Source organism: Drosophila subobscura, chromosome O, assembly GCF_008121235.1.
Source record: "Drosophila subobscura isolate 14011-0131.10 chromosome O, UCBerk_Dsub_1.0, whole genome shotgun sequence".
Lineage (NCBI taxonomy): Eukaryota > Metazoa > Arthropoda > Insecta > Diptera > Drosophilidae > Drosophila > Drosophila subobscura.
In genome coordinates, this window is record NC_048533.1 from 21,519,896 (window position 1) to 21,542,288 (window position 22,393).

At 43.6% G+C, this 22,393-nt stretch overlaps 3 protein-coding genes across 14 annotated transcripts in view; 2 read left to right on the plus strand and 1 right to left on the minus strand.

Moving 5' to 3' along the window:
• Positions 1-22,393, plus strand: part of LOC117898453 (F-actin-monooxygenase Mical) — a 45,737-nt gene that overhangs the window by 9,867 nt on the left and 13,477 nt on the right. For 3 of the 12 annotated variants that reach the window (XM_034807866.1, XM_034807867.1, XM_034807868.1), the window contains 10 exons: positions 8,447-8,513; positions 16,001-17,667; positions 17,728-17,860; positions 17,926-18,458; positions 18,683-18,747; positions 19,390-19,653; positions 20,410-20,934; positions 21,357-21,620; positions 21,680-22,094; positions 22,152-22,267. In XM_034807866.1, coding sequence (XP_034663757.1) covers positions 16,002-17,667; positions 17,728-17,860; positions 17,926-18,458; positions 18,683-18,747; positions 19,390-19,653; positions 20,410-20,934; positions 21,357-21,620; positions 21,680-22,094; positions 22,152-22,267 — 3,981 coding nt within the window. In that variant the 5' untranslated portion in view covers positions 8,447-8,513; position 16,001. Of the gene's footprint in view, positions 1-8,446; positions 8,514-15,882; positions 15,913-16,000; positions 17,668-17,727; positions 17,861-17,925; positions 18,459-18,682; positions 18,748-19,389; positions 19,654-20,409; positions 20,935-21,356; positions 21,621-21,679; positions 22,095-22,151; positions 22,268-22,393 lie in introns of those variants that run through there. The other 9 variants (XM_034807864.1, XM_034807865.1, XM_034807874.1 and 6 more) reach the window with 6 other exon arrangements.
• On the minus strand, positions 9,023-9,695 carry LOC117899182. Its single transcript, XM_034809042.1, has 3 exons — positions 9,630-9,695; positions 9,251-9,568; positions 9,023-9,187 (listed from the first exon to the last, which is right to left on the minus strand). Exons 1-3 carry the CDS (start codon positions 9,693-9,695, stop codon positions 9,023-9,025), a joined length of 549 nt encoding a protein of 182 aa, XP_034664933.1.
• On the plus strand, positions 13,662-14,269 carry LOC117898456. The gene has a single exon (XM_034807878.1). The coding sequence runs from the start codon at positions 13,750-13,752 to the stop codon at positions 14,179-14,181; it is 432 nt and encodes a 143-aa protein (XP_034663769.1). The 5' UTR covers positions 13,662-13,749; the 3' UTR covers positions 14,182-14,269.

Genomic DNA, 22,393 nt, shown 5'->3' on the forward strand with positions numbered 1-22,393 from the left:
CCATATGGTACAGCCCCCCTGCATGCCGGAACCTTCAGAATTTGATCCTTGGTTCGTGTGTGCCATAAATGGAATTTCAGAATTGAATACCACATTTCCATTGGAAGAGTATCCACAACAGCAGTCAGTTCCATGGGCTTTAATTATTACATTTTCTTTCAAATTTCCCTTTAAATGGTTTCACTTTTTAAACGTTCAGCAAAAGTACCTCCAATTATTTGTATAAAATTCAATTAAAGACAAAGAAAGAGAATAAAACAAGCAATAATAAAAATGGAAACAAAAAACCGTCACTGGTTCATGGTCAACTCGTGCGCCTAATGGCTGCCAACGATGTTTCAAGCCGCATAATTACACCAACAATTACAACAACAGAAACAGTTAAACAAAGGCACCTTGTGGTAGCACAATAACAAAAGCAGCAACAGAAAAATTGTTTCATTTACATTGTGCAGCGTCATGGAATCTGGTCAATGAATCAGTCAGAAATGCTCCTCAGAAATGGCTCAAAGCACGCCAACGCATACACACACACATACACACAAACACACGACAAGCTCCCATTAAAAAGTCTGCACACGCGATGCCAAATCTTACTTGCATACATGGGATTATATTATATAGTAGTAACCAGCCACGCCCACGCCCGCCAGGCTTATTATGGGGGCAACATTTATTGGCAACCAAAAACCGCAACTTGTCCAAATGGAAAGGTGGGAAGGTGAACAGGTGTCGCGTCTCCCCACGGTGCTAAGTGGGAGAAAATGTGTGTGGGCTTTAAGCGCCAAAAGTTGGCCATTATTAACAGACTATTAAAAACAACTCAAGTGGCCATGGGCAGGTAAATAAATAAATGTAAATAGATCAGCATAAGCCGAAGCACGTGCTGCTTCAAAACAGAGAAAATTAATAGAAAAGAAAGGAAGTGGAGTAAGTGAATGTCAGATACACAATCTTAGGTACATATAGGGGAATTTAATATTCGATTAGATTTGTGTTTATTGTGTTGTCGGTGATTGCTGAATTAAAAGGGTGTTTATAATTGTTAAGATCCCGTTCGTTTATTCTTCATGCATCACGAATTTGCGGAGAGCGAGGCTTGGGAGAGAGAATTCATCTCTACCAAGTAAAGCTCAATGTTGTTTTTGCTGAGAGAGGGATAGGCAAAGCACAGAACGAATTCTGTTGAGAGAGAACGTGGGCAATGGAAGTGTATGCAAAAATGCCGTTTGCTGACACGATCGAACATGTTCGAAAGCAAACAGCAACAAAATGCAGCTGCCCTTCGCTCACATGGTTGTTGTGGTTGCCGGAGAGAGAGCGACAGCTCAAGAACAGTAGAAATTGCCGTGAGAGCAATAGAACAAAGCAATTGCGAGAGTAAAATGAAGATCAAGAGATAAGACAATTGCCACTGCACTGCGCTCAAGACATAAAATTGAAGAAATGCAAAAAAAGTGTCAGAGTGATCCACTACAGATTACGCTCAAAGTATGTATTCACTTTACGGAAGAAGTAATTTCCGCGTTTAGGCGCTGTGTATTCTGGATGTCTTCTGTTTCAGCTGTCAATATTTTTGCAATTTTGGGGTCTTAAATTTTATTTCTATTTTATCTGTGCCTCTTTTTAAAAGCTCTGCTAATTCGAAAGCAAAAACCCAACGAAGCAAAGCAAAACTTTTGAACATTTGTGTGTACATCGTTTTTAAAGTGCAACTGAAACTATTTTAAAATTGTACGAGTATTTTATTTATAATATAGTTGCTATTTTGATTCGATTTCTATGCCCCTCTGGCATTTCCATTGCATCAACAGAAGCCGAAGCAGAAGCAGAAGCTGAAGCACACCCCAACAATTGTTGAGCTACTAATTCGAACTACTCGAACATATCCGAGGCCTGTTGTTAGACAATTTCATTTGCAGTTTGTATTGCAGTTCGCAAATATTTGCACAATCCTCGGGCCACTGCAACTGCCACTGCCAGTGCAATTGTTGCTGTTGCAGTTGCAGTTTCTGTTTCTGTTTCGGTCCTCTGAACGCTAATTGAGTGAGCACACGACAAGCAGGCAGTCAGTCCGTCAGTCAGACGCACAGACTGCCCGTCTGTCAGTATGTCCGACTGTCTGTCAGGCGGCGGCGGGCTCTAGAGGAGAAATGAAAAACGCAGCAAGACCTGGCTGCTTGCTGAGATGCAGAGAGTCAATTCCCCCCCGATACATGCATTTAATGTGGGGCATCCAACATCTAGCCATCGGGGCATCGTGTGCTCCACACTTTGTTTCTGCCTCATGCAGCACGAGGCATGCAACATCATACAGGCAACATGCAACACACGCCATAAACTTCAAGGAAGTTGCCCAAACGATAAAAAACAAAAACATCTAAAATTCATCATCGTCTTTATGTCTGATACCGCGTAGATTATGAAGGGTATATGGGGCAGGTGGGTTATATGTAAGCTAAGTACAAAAGCTCTCTCTGGGTTTTTATCAGTTTTAATCTGTTAATCGGGGATCTCTCATTTGAAGCCTTCCACTAAAACTTTCTTGTTTCCACTTGTCTTCCCACTGGCAAGCCCACAACCAAAACTGCCAAACCACGGTCCGAAAATCCCCTTGAACCCCCCAGTGTCCACTCTCCAGTCGTAAAACTTGTCATAAATTTAATCCGATAAAGAGTTTCATTTCATTTAGTGGCTGACCGGACTGACAAGAGGCTTTTGTCCCGCAGCAACAGGCACAGCCTGATCGTCTAATCAGCATCATCATCAACGTCATTATGATTAGTATTATTATTATTATGATTGCTACTATTATATACAGTGAAGTACATATGTATGTATCTGTAGCTGTTGCAATGGCTAGCGGCTGATGCTGCTGTCAGACGATGACAGTTCATGTCGCTTCCATTTCCACTGCGCATCAACAATTTTCCAAGTGTTTTTTTTTTCCGTTTTGGGTCAAATGCTTGCTTTAAAGTCAGTGAACTTTTGTGGCATAAAATATTGAGGAAAAGTTCTGTTTGACAGAATGATTGAGCGATGGTCTGACTGCCTGATTGATGGCGATTTACACTAATCAAATTTTGCTGTCATGGGAAAAACGTTTCACTTAAAAGAAATTATCTGAAAATTAAATTGCGTCATTCATGCATGGGACAGCAGTCCATAGGCAACGGGTCCACCAGTGGCAACAAGTTTTGCATCAAATCGAAATCGATAAAGCGTTGGAGCTAGCTCCGCGACTCTCAATTGCACTCTCCCTCTCTATCATGTGCCTCTCTCCCCCTCTCCATAAAGAATCTTGATTTTCGCCTTAACATTTGCCACTATTTCTCAGAGGAATTCCTGTCTGCCATTTTTGCAACGGAAATGCTCAGCATTGCTCATGCGTAAAGTATTGCGTTTGAAGGAAAAATCCTATTTCAAAAGTGTCAATGATAAGTTTCCAAAAGAAAATGTTTGAGCAATGATTGGAAATTTATGGAGGAAATGCAGACTCATATGCAAGTGTCTATTTTTATTTATTTATATAAATTGTTTTGGTGCAGTATTCTGATGTGAAAGTGTGCCAAGGAGTAGACTTCATCCGCTGCTATAATTCACAGATAGAGATTTTATTTGTATCTGATTAAAATCAGAGAATAATTTGAAGCTTCCAAGGCCTTTCTATGTTGAGATCATCTTTAAAGAATGCCAAAATTGCTTCTGCACCTAGACAAAAAATGGAAGAAAAACTCGCTTAAATTATAAAAAATAAGCTACCTAATAGCTTACATTAATTGGCATTCAAGAATTGCCCTTGGCATCGTATAACTGCTATCGGCAATTATTTATTTAATTTGTGCAATATTACTCATACGCCTGTGCCTGTTGCTGTGCCGCTACTGTGATTCAAAGGCAATTCCAAAGTATCATTAAATTCTAGAAGTCTCTCTCCATAAAGGGGAAAACTCTGCTGCAGGGAGTAACGCTCTCTCTTGCACTTCGTTTTGGGGCCAATGCATTAGAAAGTGAAATTTGTTTAGTGACATGTGTCCAAGACCCTGGGAGTAAGCATTCATTGGCGGACAAGTGGGAATTGGTAAGCAAAGTGGAGCGGTTGGTGCTTGGCAGATGGAGAAACAAACACGTTTGGCAAACAAATAAACACGCAAGTCAATCCGATCCCTTACCCACCCCGCCCCGACAGCAACAGATGTCTCGTATCGTTTCGTTTTGAAATGGGAATTGGCTGCCATATGAGAGCAATTTGCAAGGCAAACTGAAAATCATTTTCAGTCTTTTGTTTGTTTTCATTATCGATAAATGTTTGCCTATTGTTATCGCGATGCGACTGCGACTGTCAGTGCCCCTGCCACTTCCACTGCCACTGCCACACAAGGCGAGCTCGCTTGCCTTGCCTTGCGCCGACTCGCTTTTTCCAATGAAAAATTGCCAGGCCCCAATTTTGGTGCGCTTACTTTCCTGTCTAACCATTTTCGTTTGGGAAATTCGCTTGTCAGCCAAGGATATTTTGCATTGCAATGGCAATTCATCAACACCATCCGATTTGTCATGCGGCAGACGCATAATTAAATACTTTCACCTGTGCACCACAGATGCACAATTGCACAGCAGGCAGCAGCAGCCACAGCAGCCCCCAGCAGATAGATGGCAGATACATTTTCATGGCCAACAGCCTTAAGCTGGCATTGCACGAAGCCAATGGCACTAAAAATAGTTGCACTGCCTTTGCGAGAGACACATTTTGTCTTAATAGCCGCACTTCACGCACACACACACAGAGCGACATCAAAGTGTGGCGGAGTGGCAAGTGTCGGGTGCAGTTTGCAGGTGCCGTGGTTTGTGGCAAGCGGGTAATGCGTGAAATTGGCAATTTCTCACCTCAAAGCCTTGTCACTTCTCTGGGGGTAGCCGCGTTTCTTTGTCCTAAAATTATAAAAATAATATTTAAAGACTACTTTTATGTTGCCTAAAGATTAAAGTTGGAAATTTTCATATTTTATTAGCTAAGAAAATAGATGGGATTATTCTTCACACTATCTTTAACTTGCTCGAATTTTTAGTTTGTTTTGAAAAATATTTTCCATTTGATTTAAGTCGGAAAGAACTTTAAAGTTTGCCCACACACATCCGCTGGAACGCCCTAACCGATGAATGAGATTTCTCCAGAAGAGCCAAATGTTTACACTAGCCACTAGCCCCACCCTCAAACGAAAGAAAAACACCCATCCACCCATTGGGCGGCAGCAGCATCAGCAGCAGCTGTGTGCGTCGAGTGGGCCCAGATGCCGGCATGGCGCGGCGCGTATCTTTCGGATAGAAGATACTGCATCTCAGGCGCAGATACATTTTTTCTTATTTTCTTGTTATTTTTAAACAAAGTGCACGACCCAAGAGCTCTGCAGCGTTATGTAAGTGTGTGCGTGTGTGATACACACACGTCTCTGTGTGTGTGTGTGTGTGTGTGCGTGTGTTTATTTTTTGTGGCCCGTTTGTTTGTTGGCTCTGTACTGGCCTTTCCTTTGTGCATCTCGCAGATACTCAGTGCCGGGGCGGTGGCTAGAGATGGGTTTTGATGAGCGTCAAGCGGCCCCCAGGAAAACTCAATACAGTGTTTGACAAAAAAAGAAACAAGATACTAGATACTAGATGTACGCTCCCCTACGTTGCTGCACTGCGGCAATGAACTCCCAATGAAAGTGCAATTAAGTGGAGGCCTGCAATGGCTGTGGCTGTGCCTGCCTGCCCGCCAGCTAATTACATTTATCGTTTAGATGTTAATTACAAAGAGACAGAGGGAGAGACAGAGGGAGAGACAGAGGACGGGTGGAGCGACCTCTCTGACTGATTATGCAGCAGCCACAGCAACACAGACACACACACCCTCGAACGCTCAGAGGGCGAGGTCAATGATATAACACATGATTAACTGCCAGCAGTTTCAGCTTTGTCTCTGTCTCTGTCTTTGCCTAAAGGTCAGGTCAGCCAACGCTGTGGGTCTCTCCACTCACCACCCTGCACCATTCTATGGCACGCCATTGATACATCTCGTATCTCTGCTTTGGGCATCTCTAGAGACTTTTATCTCCATTGTCTGTTTGTTTATAGTTTATGGAGACTGTTGGCAGCTGCCGCATTTGGAACGGGCTTAAACTGGCATAAAATAGTTAAGCCACAAGAAACATCCACACACTCGCATGAGTCATGGCAAGCGAGAGATAAAAATTGTATGAAAATGAAAGTAGCACTCACTCGAGTCTTAGATATGCCGTATTTAGTTAGATTTTGTAGAGAGTCTGGCAAATGGACTCTCTAAAGAGTGTGGCCATTCGATTATGGGAAATTTGTACAAATTACACCTTAAAAGGAAACACAATCATAATTTAATTAAAAGTTAGTTAAATTACCTAAGATTCATTGGATTTTAACATACTAATATTTTTTCCCCTTTCATGTATTTTTTTTTTGCTTCAAAAATTTGCATATTATTTTTTTTATTTTTTGCTAAAAAAAAATGTACATGTCTAAACATATTTTTTGGGTGTGGTCAAAAATGATATGGCAGTAGATACGATATACTTGTAGAATCTCTTATCAGGGCAAGAGCATGACTCGAGCTTTTAGCAGCCCACAAATGGTAGACCCAAAACGCGTTTCAATTCGTAAAGAGGGGTGGAAAAGTCTGCAGCGGCAGCTGGGGGCAAGTAGTGAAAGCGCCAACATCTTTTACGTGGGTATCTTGTCTTTGGTTTTCCTTAAGGCCCAGGCCCCCAGACGATACTGCAATCATATTTCACCTCTGCGCCAGAGTTTGCTGCACTTGTCGTGGTCGTGGTTGCAGTTTTTTTCCTTTCTTTCTATCCATTTGTTGCTGCGGTTGGCTATAAAAATAACTGAACACTGAACACCCGAACATAGCCGAACACTTGCCATTGCCACACTCTTGGCCAAGTTTGGCAACGGTTTTGACGGCTGCCAGAGCCAGAGCCAGAGCCCAGAAATCCACCGAAAAACCGGCAGCCGCTATTCAAAAACGAGTTTTTGCTGTTTGTTGTTTTGGTTGATAGTACGAAATACTAGTACTAGTATGAGCGCTAGTATTTCTAACTATTTGTTGTTGGCCACCATTTAATTTCATTCATTGGAAGTCAAGCGGCAAACGGAAAACTGCCAAAAAGTAGACGCAAAACTTTGCTTGCCGTTTGTCGTCGTGCCCTCTCTTTTATGGAGTCCCCTTAGCTTTGACATACCGTTTGGTAACTGTTAAAAGCTTTAGCATTCGTGTGCTCAAAAGACAGGTATTCATTTTTCCTTCTCTTAGAGAATTTCAACTTCGAACTTATTTACTTAATTTTTTTCTCTCTCCTTCCAACTTTGTAGCTGTGAAATTTTTGTTTTCCTTAGGTTTTCCCTCTCGCTTGTTGTCGATGGGAGGCTTGTTGTTGGGGGGGGGGACTGGAGACTACTCGCAAGTGATTTTCTTCAACGTCGTCTCCACTGGGTTTTAATGCCATTTTCGTGCCTTGGCTGTTGCTTTCGATAAATGCCCACAGCCAAAGACAGAGTTGAGTTTTTCCGGCTGCAGTTTTCCCCCTAGTGTCTGGTGCTCAATTCAATTGCTGTCTGTTGGCTAGGGTGGAGGGTGCCAGGGGACAGGGTAGCACAATGGCAATTGGGATGTGGTAATTACCACAGGTAGCTGACGTATGTTGCACGTTACTCAAGCAGGTGTTTACGTGCGTCTGCGTCTGCGGATATTCTGTTTGTTTTCCCATGCAATTGCACAAACACAAAATGGATTCGATCGAGCTTTGATGGGGGAAACCTACACTATTTTTATTATTATTATTTGCATTTCATGTGAATTGGTATTCGGTGATATTCAGGGACTATTTGTGTAAGAAAGGAAACAATCTTTGTGGTCTCAAAGGATTTCAATTGATATTTGTAGGGTATTCAAATACATATATCCTCACCAAATTCTTTTTCTCTTTTTGCTCCCTCTCTCTCTCTGATATTATATTGTATACTTTTTTCTGATGTGTTGGCATTATTCTTTGGCTTGTATTGACGGCCCACGCGACTTGCAGAAACAAAAAAGAAAAACCTGAAATCTGTCATAAGCCCGAAAGACATTTATAAATTGGTTTTCTGAGTTGCTGTTGCTTATGGTGTTGCTGTTGTGATTCGCTTTTCGAGCAAACAACCCACATGATTATATACAATAATGAATGGAGCCCCCTTGCTCACACATATCCCAACCCGCAGACCGTCTAAAATCTTTAATTGGCCTCAACATTGAAATGTCAGACGAGTGAGTAGTCGGTAGCATAATAATTATAGACAATAAATTATGATCACAGGCTATTTGCATGCCATGTACGCGAATACTGCCGAGTATTACCTTACTTATTCAGATCATATTTCCTATATTTGATTCCAGTTAATGCTGCATATATGACAGACCCACACGACATCGACATCGACAGCGACAGCGACTGAAGAGACACGTAAGTTGAGAGCACGAAGCGTGCAATTAAACCCCCCGCATAAACTATAGAATATTTATGTAAATTTTTGCAAATATTAAAGAGTAAAACTTTGTCTCTGGCCTGACCCCAATCCGAGTTGTTGTGCTTCAAATGGAGCAGACAGCGGGAGGACTTGTGGGTAGGATTAGGGTAGGGTAGGGTCGGGTACAAGTGCTCCTCCACTCCCATTTCCCAGTTGGGTTCCTGTGCAGGCGGACATAGTTTTTTCTGTATATAATAAAAAATGGGTTTCAATGTATGCGGATTTGTATACCCTTTAAGTTAAAGCAAATTCTCTCCTAATGTTAGATGTTTGACGGCATTTTAGGAATATTTTAACAGTGAACCAATAGCCAAAAACCAAAAATTATTCGATTGGTCCATTTTCCGCACGATAGAGTTTTATTACATTGAACACTGAATTTTTGTAAACTATAATTTTAATTATGGAGATACATATGCAATATTTTGTACAATCGATTTTTATTTTAATTTCTGTTTATAAGGTCCTCTTCGAACACAAAACTCACGTTCGTATCAAACTGTAGCTTCCTATCAAAGTACCATCGAATCATCAACAAATAATCACCCGTCGGCAAGGGCACATGCAGCAGGTCAGGTCTTAGATAGAAATCCTTAATAATCTGTGGACCCTGTAATGGGAATTTGAGATGCTTTAGTACTAGTGTGAAATTAACGTTGGATTATTGTCTTACTATATAGGGGCATGTGTGATTTAAATTGGTATACTGTTTGAAGAGCGCATAAATGATTGCTACAAGGGGATTATTTGGCTTTCGAAAATACTGACAGATGTCAACTTTGACCTCATAAAGCCATAGCTTATAGCCATTTGCCCTTTTAAACATCTTTCCATATGCTGAGGCATTGTTGACCGGATGTAATATCGTCCCATTCATATTGAAAGTCACTTTGTTTCGACTGACGGCCTTCAGACGACAGTTTTGGAAAACGAACCAGGATTTATTGTAACTCTCGCAGACAAAGTTCGTAAACTTGAAAACTAACGCATCCTGGAAGGAACTCTTAATGCAGGATTTACATATTTCGTAACAAGTATTGGGGTTTACTTACATTTTGATCGAATGTTGAAATTAGAAATATTCCGAATAGCACACAGAAGATTAGCTTGGACTTCATTGCTACTGAACGAATGATCAACGAATGGCCATTTAATTCTAATAATGAAATAATCTTAGTCAGATTTTATGCGCACGAGTAGTTTTTTCACATTTTACACATTTATCTATTCGGGAATCGTGTTTGGAAAGCATTTAAATGTACACTAGATAATAATTTGTTTTTGTGTGCTAATTATCTAATGTAAAATTATCTTCTGCCGCGTTTTCCGAATACATACATTAACATTAATGTGTCTATTAGTCCAAGCTTGATCTGCTAATGCTAAGAATGAGTTCAAAAGCTCATTGCCTGGCTTTTCGAGAGAACCAACTGTTTTTTGTTGTTAAGCTCTGTGCCAAGCTTAAAATTCATGAATTGATGTAAATATTAATGGAAGAACGTAATGCATGAGTCTTGTAGAGTATCTAACACTTCGGTCCTTGTGTTCGAATATGCAGGTCGAATTATTTCCCTGTTAAAGTACAACACGGGGAAGTGAGAGGCAGCAAAAAGAACGCGAGAGAGTGAGAATATGAAAATGAGAACATCAGTTGAACAACTTGAACAGAAAAGGCGTTAAATTATGTCAGCAGGATGTATGCATATACATACATACATAAATATGTACATATGTATAATCCACAAAGGATGCTGCGCTGTGCCACTAGGAAATTGAATCGTTTAAGAACTTTACTCTCCCTCCCATTCGCTCTCTCTCTGTTTTGTGTTGTACCACATCGATGATGTCACTGGAGGCGGTAGAGAGGAAGGAACCCTTGCGGCTGGCTATAAAATTGATTTTGCATTAAAATTCGCTTAAGAAACAAATTCCGTTTGCTGCGTACCGAAGTGCGAAACAAAATTCGAGGCGTGGAAACAACACTAAAAATCAATTAAATTCCTATTTATATAAATAATAGAAATGAAAAAAAATATACAACAAAAAGTTGAAAGAGGCGCCTGGCAGATTCTTATTCGCTCTCTCAGTCTCTCCCACTCTGTGCCTCTGAATCTGCGGCTGTGGATGGGAAAATGTTTGGCTCGTGGCTCTGTTGGGTTGCTGTTGGCCAACCGCAGCATCGTTTGCTGACCCAATTTTGACCAGCTAAGAATAGCGAAAAATGCTTGTCGGTTTCGAGCATCGTTCTGCGTCAAATTACAGACGAGAGAAGTGCAGCAGGCAGCAGCAGTGACATCTCTCAGATACTCGTACTTTCAGTTTACAAAATTATGCAAATACAAATTCATTCTTGCTCTAGGAAATATTCTGCAGAAAATCATTCACTTAGGATAATTATTCCCACACAATAAGAAATAATTTTTGTCATCTTAAATCTAAACTGCAGAACTATTCAAAAATTCTAGATAATTTATTGAACCCATTCTGTCATCGCTTGGAACATCTCTAATTAATTAAATGCATATAATTTATTTATTCATGTCCCCCATTTGCTGCCAAGTAAATTACATGAACGAATTTATAACAATCAGAGCTGCCCAGTCCCAGTCCGAGTCCGAGTCCCATACCCATTTGTTGGCGCCCAACCAAAAGCCGGCGACAAGTTTTATTCCAATCACAAAAACTATACGAATTTTCTCATCATTTTTCACTTGTCATCTTGTTGCAAAGAATCCAAAAAGAAAAGCGCCAGAGGGCGTGTGCATCTCTTTACGTCTCTTTAATTGTCACACCCGAATGAATATGCATTTCCATTTATTTTCGGGTTTCTTAAGGCTTAAATATCTAAAGATTCAATCTACATACATTTGAAAATGTTTCTCAGGCATTTCCGCATTGTTGTTCTCGTCATAAATCAATTTTTTGCAATCTAAACAATTCCGCGGGAATTTGTGTGTCTGCGTGTCGATCAATTGAGGCGTAGGTACCAAAATTAGAGAACAAAACACACACAGACGAGACATACACAAATCAATCAAGCGTCTCTGACTATTTGCATATTTACTTATACCCCCAGAGGCGAGAATTCTCGAGTCCCCACAGACTCGGTGGAGGTGCTAACTTGATTTGAACTCAAGCTGTGAATTATTTGCTAAGCAACTTTATTATAAATACTATATTTTAATCACAGAAGAAATATTCTTCCGTTGCTATTTTTCTTTGCCAAAAATGACTTGAAATGTGAGGAAATTTATTGCGAGGACTGTAGCAAGACCTAGGCACGTTGAGTCACGATTCGAAAATCTCACTTTAAAATAAAAGAAACGCTTTAAAATTGTCGTCACATTTCTCGTATTTCCATTCGGCGATTCTTGAACAAATAAAAATGCCAAAAATATATTCAAATTACGTGACTGACATCGTCAAATCACAGAAATGGATTAGAAAGTGTTCAAGCGGTTTCTTATCGGCGTCAGTTACCAATAACTTCCAACTGCGTCTTTCCCGCTGCCTACCTTTGGTCCCACGATATTGAAAACATTTGTTCGATGCGTTCTCGTTTGTAGATACAATATCTATAAATCTATAATTAGAGTATTCTTCATGTTTTTCGTTACTTTTTTTTCGATTGTGACAAAAGTTCTCACGTTGCTTGTTCTTGGTTGATTTCGATTCCCTTGTCAGTTGTTGGGTTGGTTTGGGGTTGGGGTTGGCTTTTCCTGACTTTTGTTCCATGTGTATCCCCATTGTGTCTTTGTCAGTGGCTTTTGCAGGGAAACAAGCCTTAAATATGATGCCACTGCAGGGGCGAAGCCTCATTAACGAACAAGTGGCACCTCCATGCGCATCGTAAGGCAAAAAGGACTTGCAAATTTCAATTGATAAAAAAAGTAATATTAAAAATTAATAACGACTTAAAAAATATTGTTACTAAACGCGGAACGTACTAAAAGAAGATTTCTTCAGGTGAGATATGAGAAAACTTAATTTAGGAACAAAAGAAAATCAATTAATTTGTTTATAAATGGTGGAAAATCGTTCGAGTGGGAGCGACTTCTGTGCATGGTCTATTTCAAATAATTATTAAAATTTTCCTGGCCATGGGCCAAGATTTCTTTGCTTTTTCTTTTGGAATTTTCAATTTAAATTTTATCCTCTCTCTCGAGAGAGAGTGAACCTTGATCTTGTCCGGCAACAGCCGAGGCCATGTGCAACACTTTAAAAACTATGAAATGTGTTTTCCATCCATCTCTCTGCATGTCTCTGCTTCTGTTTTGTATCTGCGAGTAATTTTGGTGGATATTTGTGTGCCGCCCACCCTTGAAAAATGTGGCCAAAGATGAGTCATTTCGCTCGGTTCAGTGTTAACCCCACAGAATGGAAATATGTTCACCCTTGTCGCGGTTCGTGGCTTGTGGCTTCTCCCTGTTTAATTTGAATTTGAATTTGAATTACCCTTCCTGCCTCAACAAACAAAGCGTTGTGCGGGCGACAGTCTCTCCCCAGAGATGCAAAACAGACAGCAACAAAGAAATCGATAAGCGCTAAAGTTTGTTATTTTCTTTGGACTTTAATTTTTATCAGCCCAACCCCCAAACCCACGCAATGACATAATATTCTGGCAACTCCCCCTGAAGAGTCTCCCCACAAGGCTGTTGTTTAAAGAGCGAAAAAGAGAAGGAACCAAAAAAAAAGAGAAAGAGAGTGGTAGGCGTCGAGTTGTCGCCAATTGACTGGCTCCCCCCTCTGGGGTGTTGTTTTCCCAAGAGCTTTGGACTGAAGGCGGGGGGTCATTGTGCGTGCTCTTTTTACGACTTTCTTGGCGCCAATACTCCCTCCGATGAGACATCAGGAATTAGAAATTGGTTTGGCATTGAGCAAGGCATTTTTGTTGAAATGAATTTGTCGGGAATAGAGTACGCAAAAAAAAGGATTGATATATCCTTTGGCATTTGCCGAGAGCAGGATTTCCCTTTCCATGAAATGGATCTGCTTTTGTTTGGTTTTCTGAAAAGATTTCAACGCAGCAACCTTTGCTAAAGCAATCCCCTGTCAAACGGATTCAGTAGCGTATTTTTCAGTGTAATAAATTTCCAGAAAAAAGGAGTAAAATCTACACAAATCTCTTTAGCGTAATTTCTAAATTTTCACCGAAAATTCGTTGCTTTGATAATGAATCGTAGTCCAAATCCCACAAGTTTGGGTAAGCAGAACGGAGCCTTGGTGCTGGAGGTGCTTAAGGTGTTGGGTCGACCCGCCAGCATTTCGGAGGTGGCCGAACGGGTATCCACGGTGTACCAGCTCCCACTGCAGCCCATCCAACCCGTTGTGGCCGATGTGTTGAGCGCTGGCGTGGCTTACGGATTCTTCCAGTGCCGCTTTGGCTGCTATTCGGTGGTGCCCAGCGTGGTGGAGCAATTGAGTCGGGATATTGATGAGTACGCCGTCAGAGTTCTTACCACGGAAACAGCTCAGATGTCGCCGCTGATGCTGATGCTCCAGCGGTTGGATAAATCTCCGCTGGTGCCTGGGAATAGCAATCGTTTGGTGTACATGCACGATCCAAACTATCCACGGTGGAGTTCAGTCTCCGACAATAACTGAGATTCAGAGTCCTTAACTTAAGTGCAATTCAGAGTCCAATAATTAAATTTGCATTGAAATCCAATAAAGCGGAATTCTTTGAAGCGTTGAAAATGGGGCAATGACTCCTCCTCGTTTGTGGAACACTCTGGAACTTGCATTAACTGAGAACATCGACGCCCATCCCATTCAGTGCTCTGCTCCGGGGGCTATTGTCCTTTGTGTGCGGGACATTCACATCATTCCACAATCCACATTCCGCATTCAACAAACACTCACAAAGAACAAAAAGCTGCGTCGGTCTTGTGGTTTACTTTTTCCATTTCTACTACTCCACTTTATAGTTTCCCATTCCCCAAACTAGGTCCCAGTTCCCAGTAGCTCTCTCTCTCCCCGTGTCCTGTGTCCATTGTCAGGTTGTTGCCTGTCTAGGAATAAAAAAAAACCCAAGGAAAAGTTCAAACTCGAGTTGCAGCAGCGCTTTACTGGCTCATTTGCCTTTGGCTTTTGTCTGGTTCACTTGTACGTGTGCTCTTCAGGTGTGATACCCTACAGCCAGCTGGACAGGTATGACAAGTTAGTGTATGGATTGGCCTAGCGATTCCATAAAGACACACAACAGTTGAAGGGCAATAAATGTTAAATGTAAATATTGGGTAAATATTCTTTAGGTGCTTTTAGAGGGTATTTATCACGTTCGCAGTTGTTTTCCATGCATCGCTTCCATCGCTTCCTTAATGCCAGCACAGTTTTCCGTTCCTTTGCTTTGTTTGCGGGTTTATTGTCGTCCCCTGACCCATCGTCGTCGTCCGCTACTTCGTCATCTCATTATCGTGTGGCCTTTTGCATTTATCATGAGTGTTTTTAATAATTCGCTCAGCTCTGATTCAATTAATTGAAGAATATTGTACGGGACGAAATCTCTGTTGTCATTCCGAAATCTTAAAAGCGAAAAAGAAACATATGTACACACATATATGTACATAAAGATGTATGTAAATATGTACAACGTGCAGCAAAACGAAAGCAAAACCAAGAATAAATCAGAGTAAAATGATGACAAAGACAAAAGTTGAATGAAAAATCTTTTTTGTTCCGAGAAAAAGAGATGCAAAGAGAAAGAGGATATGAAAAGAGAGAGCGAGTGAAAGAGAGATAGAGATCTGACATTAAAGGACTGTGAGAGAGATGTGTGGCGGGGGAGTGCATTTATTTTGCACACAACTTTTAGATTTCTGGGAATATTTAAAATGAAAAACGTAAAACTTTGTTTACATTCGTAATGAGGAAGTGAAATCATTAATAAGTGAACAGATGACGATGTGATGGTGGTTCGTTGACTTTCAAGCAGCCCCGACAGAGGAATATAAATACTCTAAACCCATCCTTGGGGGTTCAACTATTTAAAACTAAAACTACACACCCATACGTATACTTACATATTACAATAAGATATAAAATGAGTGGTGAATACGTCTGTTTTGGTCTCCAGAATCCAATAAATTTCTCTGTACCAAGAAGCCTAAAACCATAAACATTGCTTGGGCATGACACATTAATTTGAAGCCATATTCCAATGCCAAAGTGGAGCATGGTTAGACATATTTTATCCGAGATAAGGAGTACCAGAGAGCTAGACAGGAATACTCTGTCATTTTATGTCAAATTTTAGTATTGAAACAAACGTACAAGCAAGTATATAAATATATTTTGAAACATGCGAGAGATATATGCCCCATATTTAAATACTGAAATGCAAGTTTAAACTCTAGGATATACGTTTTGTTTTTGTCTCTCATTAAAATCATTTCCTTTCCATCTTTCCGCTTCTCTTTCGTAGAATGAGCCGCCAACATCAGCGGCACCACCAGACGCAGCAGCAGCAGCAGTTGCAGCAACAGCAGCAGCAGCAGCAGCTGACGGTGCAACAGCAGCAGCAGCAACAGCTGCTGATGGCCGAACATGCGGCGGCTGCCGAGGCCGCGGAGCTGTTCGATCTGCTGTGCGTGGCCACGACAATGCGACAGATCCTGGCCCTGCATCGGGCCATGTGCGAGGCGGTGGGACTGCGGCCGTCGCCCCTCAACGACTACTACCCGAAGCTGAAGGCGAAGGTGCGCTCGTGGAAGGCTGCAGCGCTGTGGAAGAAGTTCGATGCGAGGGCCGCCCATCGGGTCTACGGCAAGGGCACCGCCTGCTCGGGCACCCGCGTGCTGGTCATTGGCGCTGGGCCGTGCGGCCTGCGGACGGCCATTGAGGCGCAGCTGCTGGGCGCCAAGGTTGTGGTGCTGGAGAAACGCGATCGGATCAGCCGCAACAATGTGCTGCATCTGTGGCCCTTTGTCATCACGGATCTGCGTAATCTCGGAGCCAAGAAGTTCTACGGGAAGTTCTGTGCGGGTTCCATCGATCACATCTCCATTCGGCAGCTGCAGTGCATGCTGCTGAAGGTGGCCCTGCTGCTGGGCGTCGAGATCCACGAGGGCGTGAGCTTCGAGCATGCGCTGGAGCCCAGCGGCGATGTCAATGGCTGGCGGGCTGCCGTAACTCCCGCGGATCATCCGGTCTCCCACTACGAGTTCGATGTGCTGATCGGTGCGGATGGCAAGCGGAATATGCTGGACTTTCGGCGCAAGGAGTTTCGCGGCAAGCTGGCCATTGCCATTACGGCCAATTTCATCAACAAGAAGACGGAGGCGGAGGCCAAGGTGGAGGAGATCAGCGGCGTGGCGTTCATCTTCAATCAGGCATTCTTCAAGGAGCTGTACGGCAAGACGGGCATCGATCTGGAGAATATCGTCTACTACAAGGACGAAACGCATTACTTTGTGATGACCGCGAAGAAGCACAGCCTGATCGACAAGGGTGTCATCATCGAGGACATGGCCGATCCCGCCGAACTGCTGGCCGGCCCCAATGTCGACACCCAGAAGCTGCACGATTATGCCCGCGAGGCGGCCGAGTTCTCCACCCAATACCAGATGCCCAACCTCGAGTTTGCCGTCAATCATTATGGCAAACCGGACGTGGCCATGTTTGATTTTACCTCCATGTTCGCTGCCGAAATGTCCTGCCGCGTCATTGTGCGCAAAGGCTGCCGCCTGCTGCAGTGCCTCGTCGGCGACAGCCTGCTGGAGCCGTTCTGGCCCACCGGTTCGGGCTGTGCCCGTGGCTTTCTCTCCAGCATGGATGCCGCCTATGCCATCAAGCTGTGGTCGAATCCACAGAACAGCACTTTGGGTGTGCTGGCGCAGCGGGAGAGCATCTATCGGCTGCTCAATCAGACCACGCCGGACACGCTGCAGCGGGACATAAGCGCGTATACCGTGGATCCCGCCACACGCTATCCGAATCTCAATCGGGAATCGGTCAACAGTTGGCAGGTGAAGCATCTAATCGACACCGATGATCCGTCGGTGCTGGAGCAGACATTTATGGACACGCAGCCAGCAGCACTGCACACGCCGCATGTGGAGACGCCGGGCAGACGCAAGCGACGCAGCGGAGGTGAGTCGTGGGAGGCAGTCGCGAGTGTCTTGCAACTGCTAATGCTCCATCTTTCTACAGATTCCTTGCCGCAGGGCGCCACGCTGCTACGCTGGATCGCTGCCCAACTGCATTCGCATCAATTTGTGCCTGAGCTCAAGGAGCCATCCGATGTGCTACGCAATGGACGTGTGCTCTGTGGTCTAATCAGTCGGTAAGCCTTTCCGCCTAATCCTTCACTGCGAAACTTGTTTATTAATCATTTCTTTCTGTGCTTAGATATCGCCCGGATCTTATTGACTTTGCGGCCACCAAGGAAATGAGTCCCTTGGAGTGCAACGAGCTGGCCTTTGCCGTTCTGGAGCGTGAGCTGAACGTTAAGCGGATTATGAGTGCCAAGCAATCGCTCGAACTGACGGACATCGAGTCGCGGCTGTGGCTGAACTACTTGGATCAGATCTGTGAGCTGTTTCGGGGCGAGATACCGCACATCAAGCACCCCAAGATGGACTTTAGCGATCTGCGACAGAAGCATCGCATTCATCACACGCACGCACCGCCAGACTTTTCCAAGTTGTTGCAAACGAAGCCCAAGGCCAAGTCGCCCATGCAGGATGCTGTGGATGTGCCCACCACGGTGCAGCGTCGCTCAGTGCTGGAGGAGGAGCGGGCCAAGCGGCAGCGGCGTCACGAGCAGCTACTGAACATTGGCGGAGTGGCAGCCACCGGAGGTGCAGCTGCCGCTGGAGGAGCTGGAGCTGCAAACAGCGGCGGCGTCGGCACCAGTGCTGGGGGAAGCAATCTTCACGCGGGTGTGTTGATAACCATCATACATCGTCGTCTAACAGAAAAATAATGATCTCAGAGTGTGGATTAAAATAATAATATAAAAAATAAAAATAATAAAAATTCAACTTGAAAGAGAGGTGTAACCACCCGCCGCTTTGTATTTATATTTCCTACTTCCACACACACTCTGGTTCATTATTAGTCTACGCTTTAAGGCCATGCTTGACAAACTGCTCTTTGTTTTCAGGTCAAAATGAGACGCCACGTCGATCGAAGAAGCGTCGCCAGACGTCCGACAAAACGGCCAACATTGTGAGTAGATGCTGGAGATTATTATTATCATGGATGGGTTGGGTTGATAAGAATAATGCACACTCTGGTTGAAAAGTGATTTGAACACTTTTCAGTCAATTTGTTGCATTCATTTCTTTGTACATTTATTTCGTTTCGCGCGCGCTCTCTCATACATTCCGAATTGATATGTAAACATTTCATAAATTGTATTATCATTAGTAATATCTAATATCATAATCCATATAAAAACATTGAAACCATGAATGAAAACAAAAGAAAAAACCAACAAGAGAATAATCTGTTCCCCCAAAAGGTTCAGCTAATACTGAGAACAGCTCTCTGTCATGAACTCTCGACCGCCATAAGTGCATTCGAATCATCCATCAATGAGGTCAGTTCGATCAGTGTCCAAGTGGTGTCCCCCATCCCCATTGTTATCCATCGTGTGATATGTAACCTCCCCCCCAACATCCAACTTCAACTACTAAAACCCTTAGCCATCAAAGTAGAACTTAGTTTTAGTCAATCGTTTTGTGTCTGTTTCATGCCATGCACCCAACAATCAATCAATCAATCACACACACAATCCCCCAAAACAAACCGTATTCCCTTGCACCCGAAACCCTTTCTGAATCCGCGATTCTGTCTTATGACGCGCAGGAGGAGCGCCAGCAGCGTTTGCAAAATATCGAAGAGAATCGTCAGGAGCGGATGAGCAAGCGCCGGCAGCAGCGCTTCCATCAGACGCAGAATTTCTACAAGAGTTTGCAGCTGCTGCAGGCGGGCAAGCTGCTGCGTGAGGGCGAGGATGGTGTGGCCGAGGATGGCAGCGCCTTTGAGGATTACTCGATATTCCTGTACAGGCAGCAGGCGCCCATATTCAATGATCGCGTCAAGGATCTCGAACGGAAGCTGCTGTTTCCCGTAAGCAATGGATACCCGACCTGCTGCACGTCGCCTGCTCTCTTTCTCGATTGTTTGTTTTGTGAAGAGGCAGAAGAACTAACTGCTTCAGCGTTAACTTTTGGCCAACAAATATTTGTGTGTGACTACCAAGGAAATTTCGCTGTTTTTTCCACTGATCTACGTGATATCTGCGTTGTTTTTTGGAACCCTCTGTGGGTTACTGTTTAACTGAATGTTGCGCTCCGCTCTAATATTTAACTTACACTCAGAAAAAAAGCCCTAAGTAAAAGTAAAATTTAAAAATATGTTCTTGAAGTATTTGCATATTAAAAAGAAATATATTTTTCATTTAAAATATATATATTTAATTTTTAAATGGAAAACAAAATGAAACTATATTTATTTCAACTATTTTCAAATATTTCCAATAAAAATGTGCCAAATATTTGATTTAAAATATTTTTATTCAAATACCAAGCCACTTTTCTCTGAGTGTAAGCACAACCCGCCAGTTGCTCGTACTAATTGTAGTCCCTAGGCTAGGCTAAGTCTCTAACTAGTCTTAAAATCGATGAAGAAAAGAGGAAAAGAGTTTTCCACGTTTCTGTTTTACGTTTTTGGTTTGCCTTTTGAGTTTTTGATTGATGTTCGTTCGTTTTGTTTATGGTTTCGTTCTCGTTACGTTCTTGAGACCTTAAATATTTTCTATATCTATAAAATTTTGATTTTATCAACCCCTCTCCCACCCGATCCTGATAATCCAACTATAAAAAGGATCGCGAACGCGGAGACATACCATCGGCACTGCCACGTAGCGCCGCCGATGAACAATTCAGCGATCGCATCAAGAGCATGGAGCAACGGATGACGGGACGCGGTGGCCTGGGCGGTGACAAGAAGCCCAAGGATCTGATGCGTGCCATCGGCAAGATCGATTCGACAGACTGGAATGTGCGCGAGATCGAGAAAAAGATTGAACTGTCCAAGAAGACGGAGATCCATGGGCCCAAGGGTCGCGAGAAGGTGCCCAAGTGGAGCAAGGAGCAGTTCCAGGCACGCCAGCACAAGATGTCCAAGCCGCAGCGTCAGGACTCACGCGAGGCCGAAAAGTTCAAGGACATCGATCAGACAATCAAGAATTTGGATAAACAGCTGAAGGAGGGCCACAATCTAGATGTGGGAGAACGTGGGCGCAACAAGGTGGCCTCCATAGCCGGCCAATTTGTGCGCAAGGACGAGGCCAATTCGGATGAGGCCACCAATACCGTGGTACAATCCAATGCAGTCATACCCAAATCTGTGAGTAATTAAATGTGTTTTCCCCGTACCGTTTTCCCCTTTATTTGTTCGCGTTTTGTAAAATTTATTCTGATTTTTATTTTCTTTGATTTTTGTGGCTTTTTGTTGTGTGGTTTCTGTGCTGCTGATGCTACAGTTGCTGTTTTTAGTGGTTGTGGGGTGTACCCCAAGAATCCCCGAACCCCCTTCCTCATACCTTATTTCCTTTATTCCCAAACCTATTTCCCATCCGTTGTTTGCTGTTGGCTGTTGCTAGCTTAGGCGCTTCCACATCTCTCTCATCAACGATACACAAGCCATCGACATTCATCGCCAATGCAATGCCAGAAAATAACCAAAATAATTGTTTAACTGTTGACTAAACACTTCTCCAAAAAATTAACAACTTCTAATCCTAATTCTGGTCCCATTTTTCCCAACAGAGTTCCAAAGTGGCGCTGGCCTTTAAAAAGCAAGCCGCTTCGGAGAAGTGCCGCTTTTGCAGGCAGACCGTCTACCTCATGGAGAAGACCACTGTGGAGGGTCTGGTGTTGCATCGCAATTGCCTCAAGTGTCATCACTGCCACACAAATTTGCGACTGGGCGGCTATGCCTTCGATCGGGATGATCCGCAGGGCCGCTTCTACTGCACACAGCACTTCCGGCTGCCGCCCAAACCACTGCCACAGCGCAGCAACAAGGCTAGAGTGAGTATCACAAGCAGAATCTCTATGCAGAAACCTTTATTAATATTTATTCTCAACAGAAATCTGCCGCCGCTGCTGCTGCTGCTGTACAGGCTGCCTCGCCTGCGGTTGCTGCCGCTGCAACTGTCGAACGCATGGACACCGGCCAGGAGGGATCACCAGCCCGGGATCAAGTGGACTTGCTGGAGACGACACTGCAAGCGGATGCCATGTCCGACGATGAGGCGAACGTGATTGATGAGCACGAGTGGTCGGGCCGCAATTTCCTGCCCGAATCGAACAACGATTCGCAGTCGGAGCTCTCCAGCTCAGACGAATCGGACACGGAATCCGATTCGGAGGTGTACGAGGAGGCGGACGACTCACCTTTCGGTGCACAAACGCTCCAGCTGGCCTCCGATTGGATTGGCAAACAGTACTGCGGGGAAAGCGATGATACAACCGATTCGTATGACTCCAGTGATGGCATTGCGGGTAAGCAGAGGGGAGTAGGTTTCCCTTGCAGCGACTTAAGTTTAATTTCTGTTACAGATGATGGCAAGGACGACACTGAGGGTGAGGACTTTAAGAAGGCTCGTGAGCTGCGACGTGAGGAGGTGCGCCTACAGCCGCTGCCCGCCAATTTGCCAACGGATACGGAGACAGAGGTGAGGCACTGCACGACGCGGCGCTGTCCACTGGTTGTGGGAAGAGACTAACCTGAAATTCTCATTATTATTCTCATTTATTTCTCTCCGACTCGCGTAATACTTGACCCAATACCCTCTCCCTGT

Bases quoted from the DNA above. Each gene is read 5' to 3' on its own strand.
- LOC117899182 (XM_034809042.1), bottom strand. From the start codon at position 9,695: ATGAAGTCCAAGCTAATCTTCTGTGTGCTATTCGGAATATTTCTAATT. The intron at 9,569-9,629 runs GTAAGTAAACCC...AGTTCCTTCCAG, and splicing joins TTTCAACATTCGATCAAAAT to GATGCGTTAGTTTTCAAGTT. The intron at 9,188-9,250 runs GTAAGACAATAA...TTCCCATTACAG, and splicing joins ATCACACATGCCCCTATATA to GGTCCACAGATTATTAAGGA.
- LOC117898456 (XM_034807878.1), top strand. From the start codon at position 13,750: ATGAATCGTAGTCCAAATCCCACAAGTTTGGGTAAGCAGAACGGAGCC.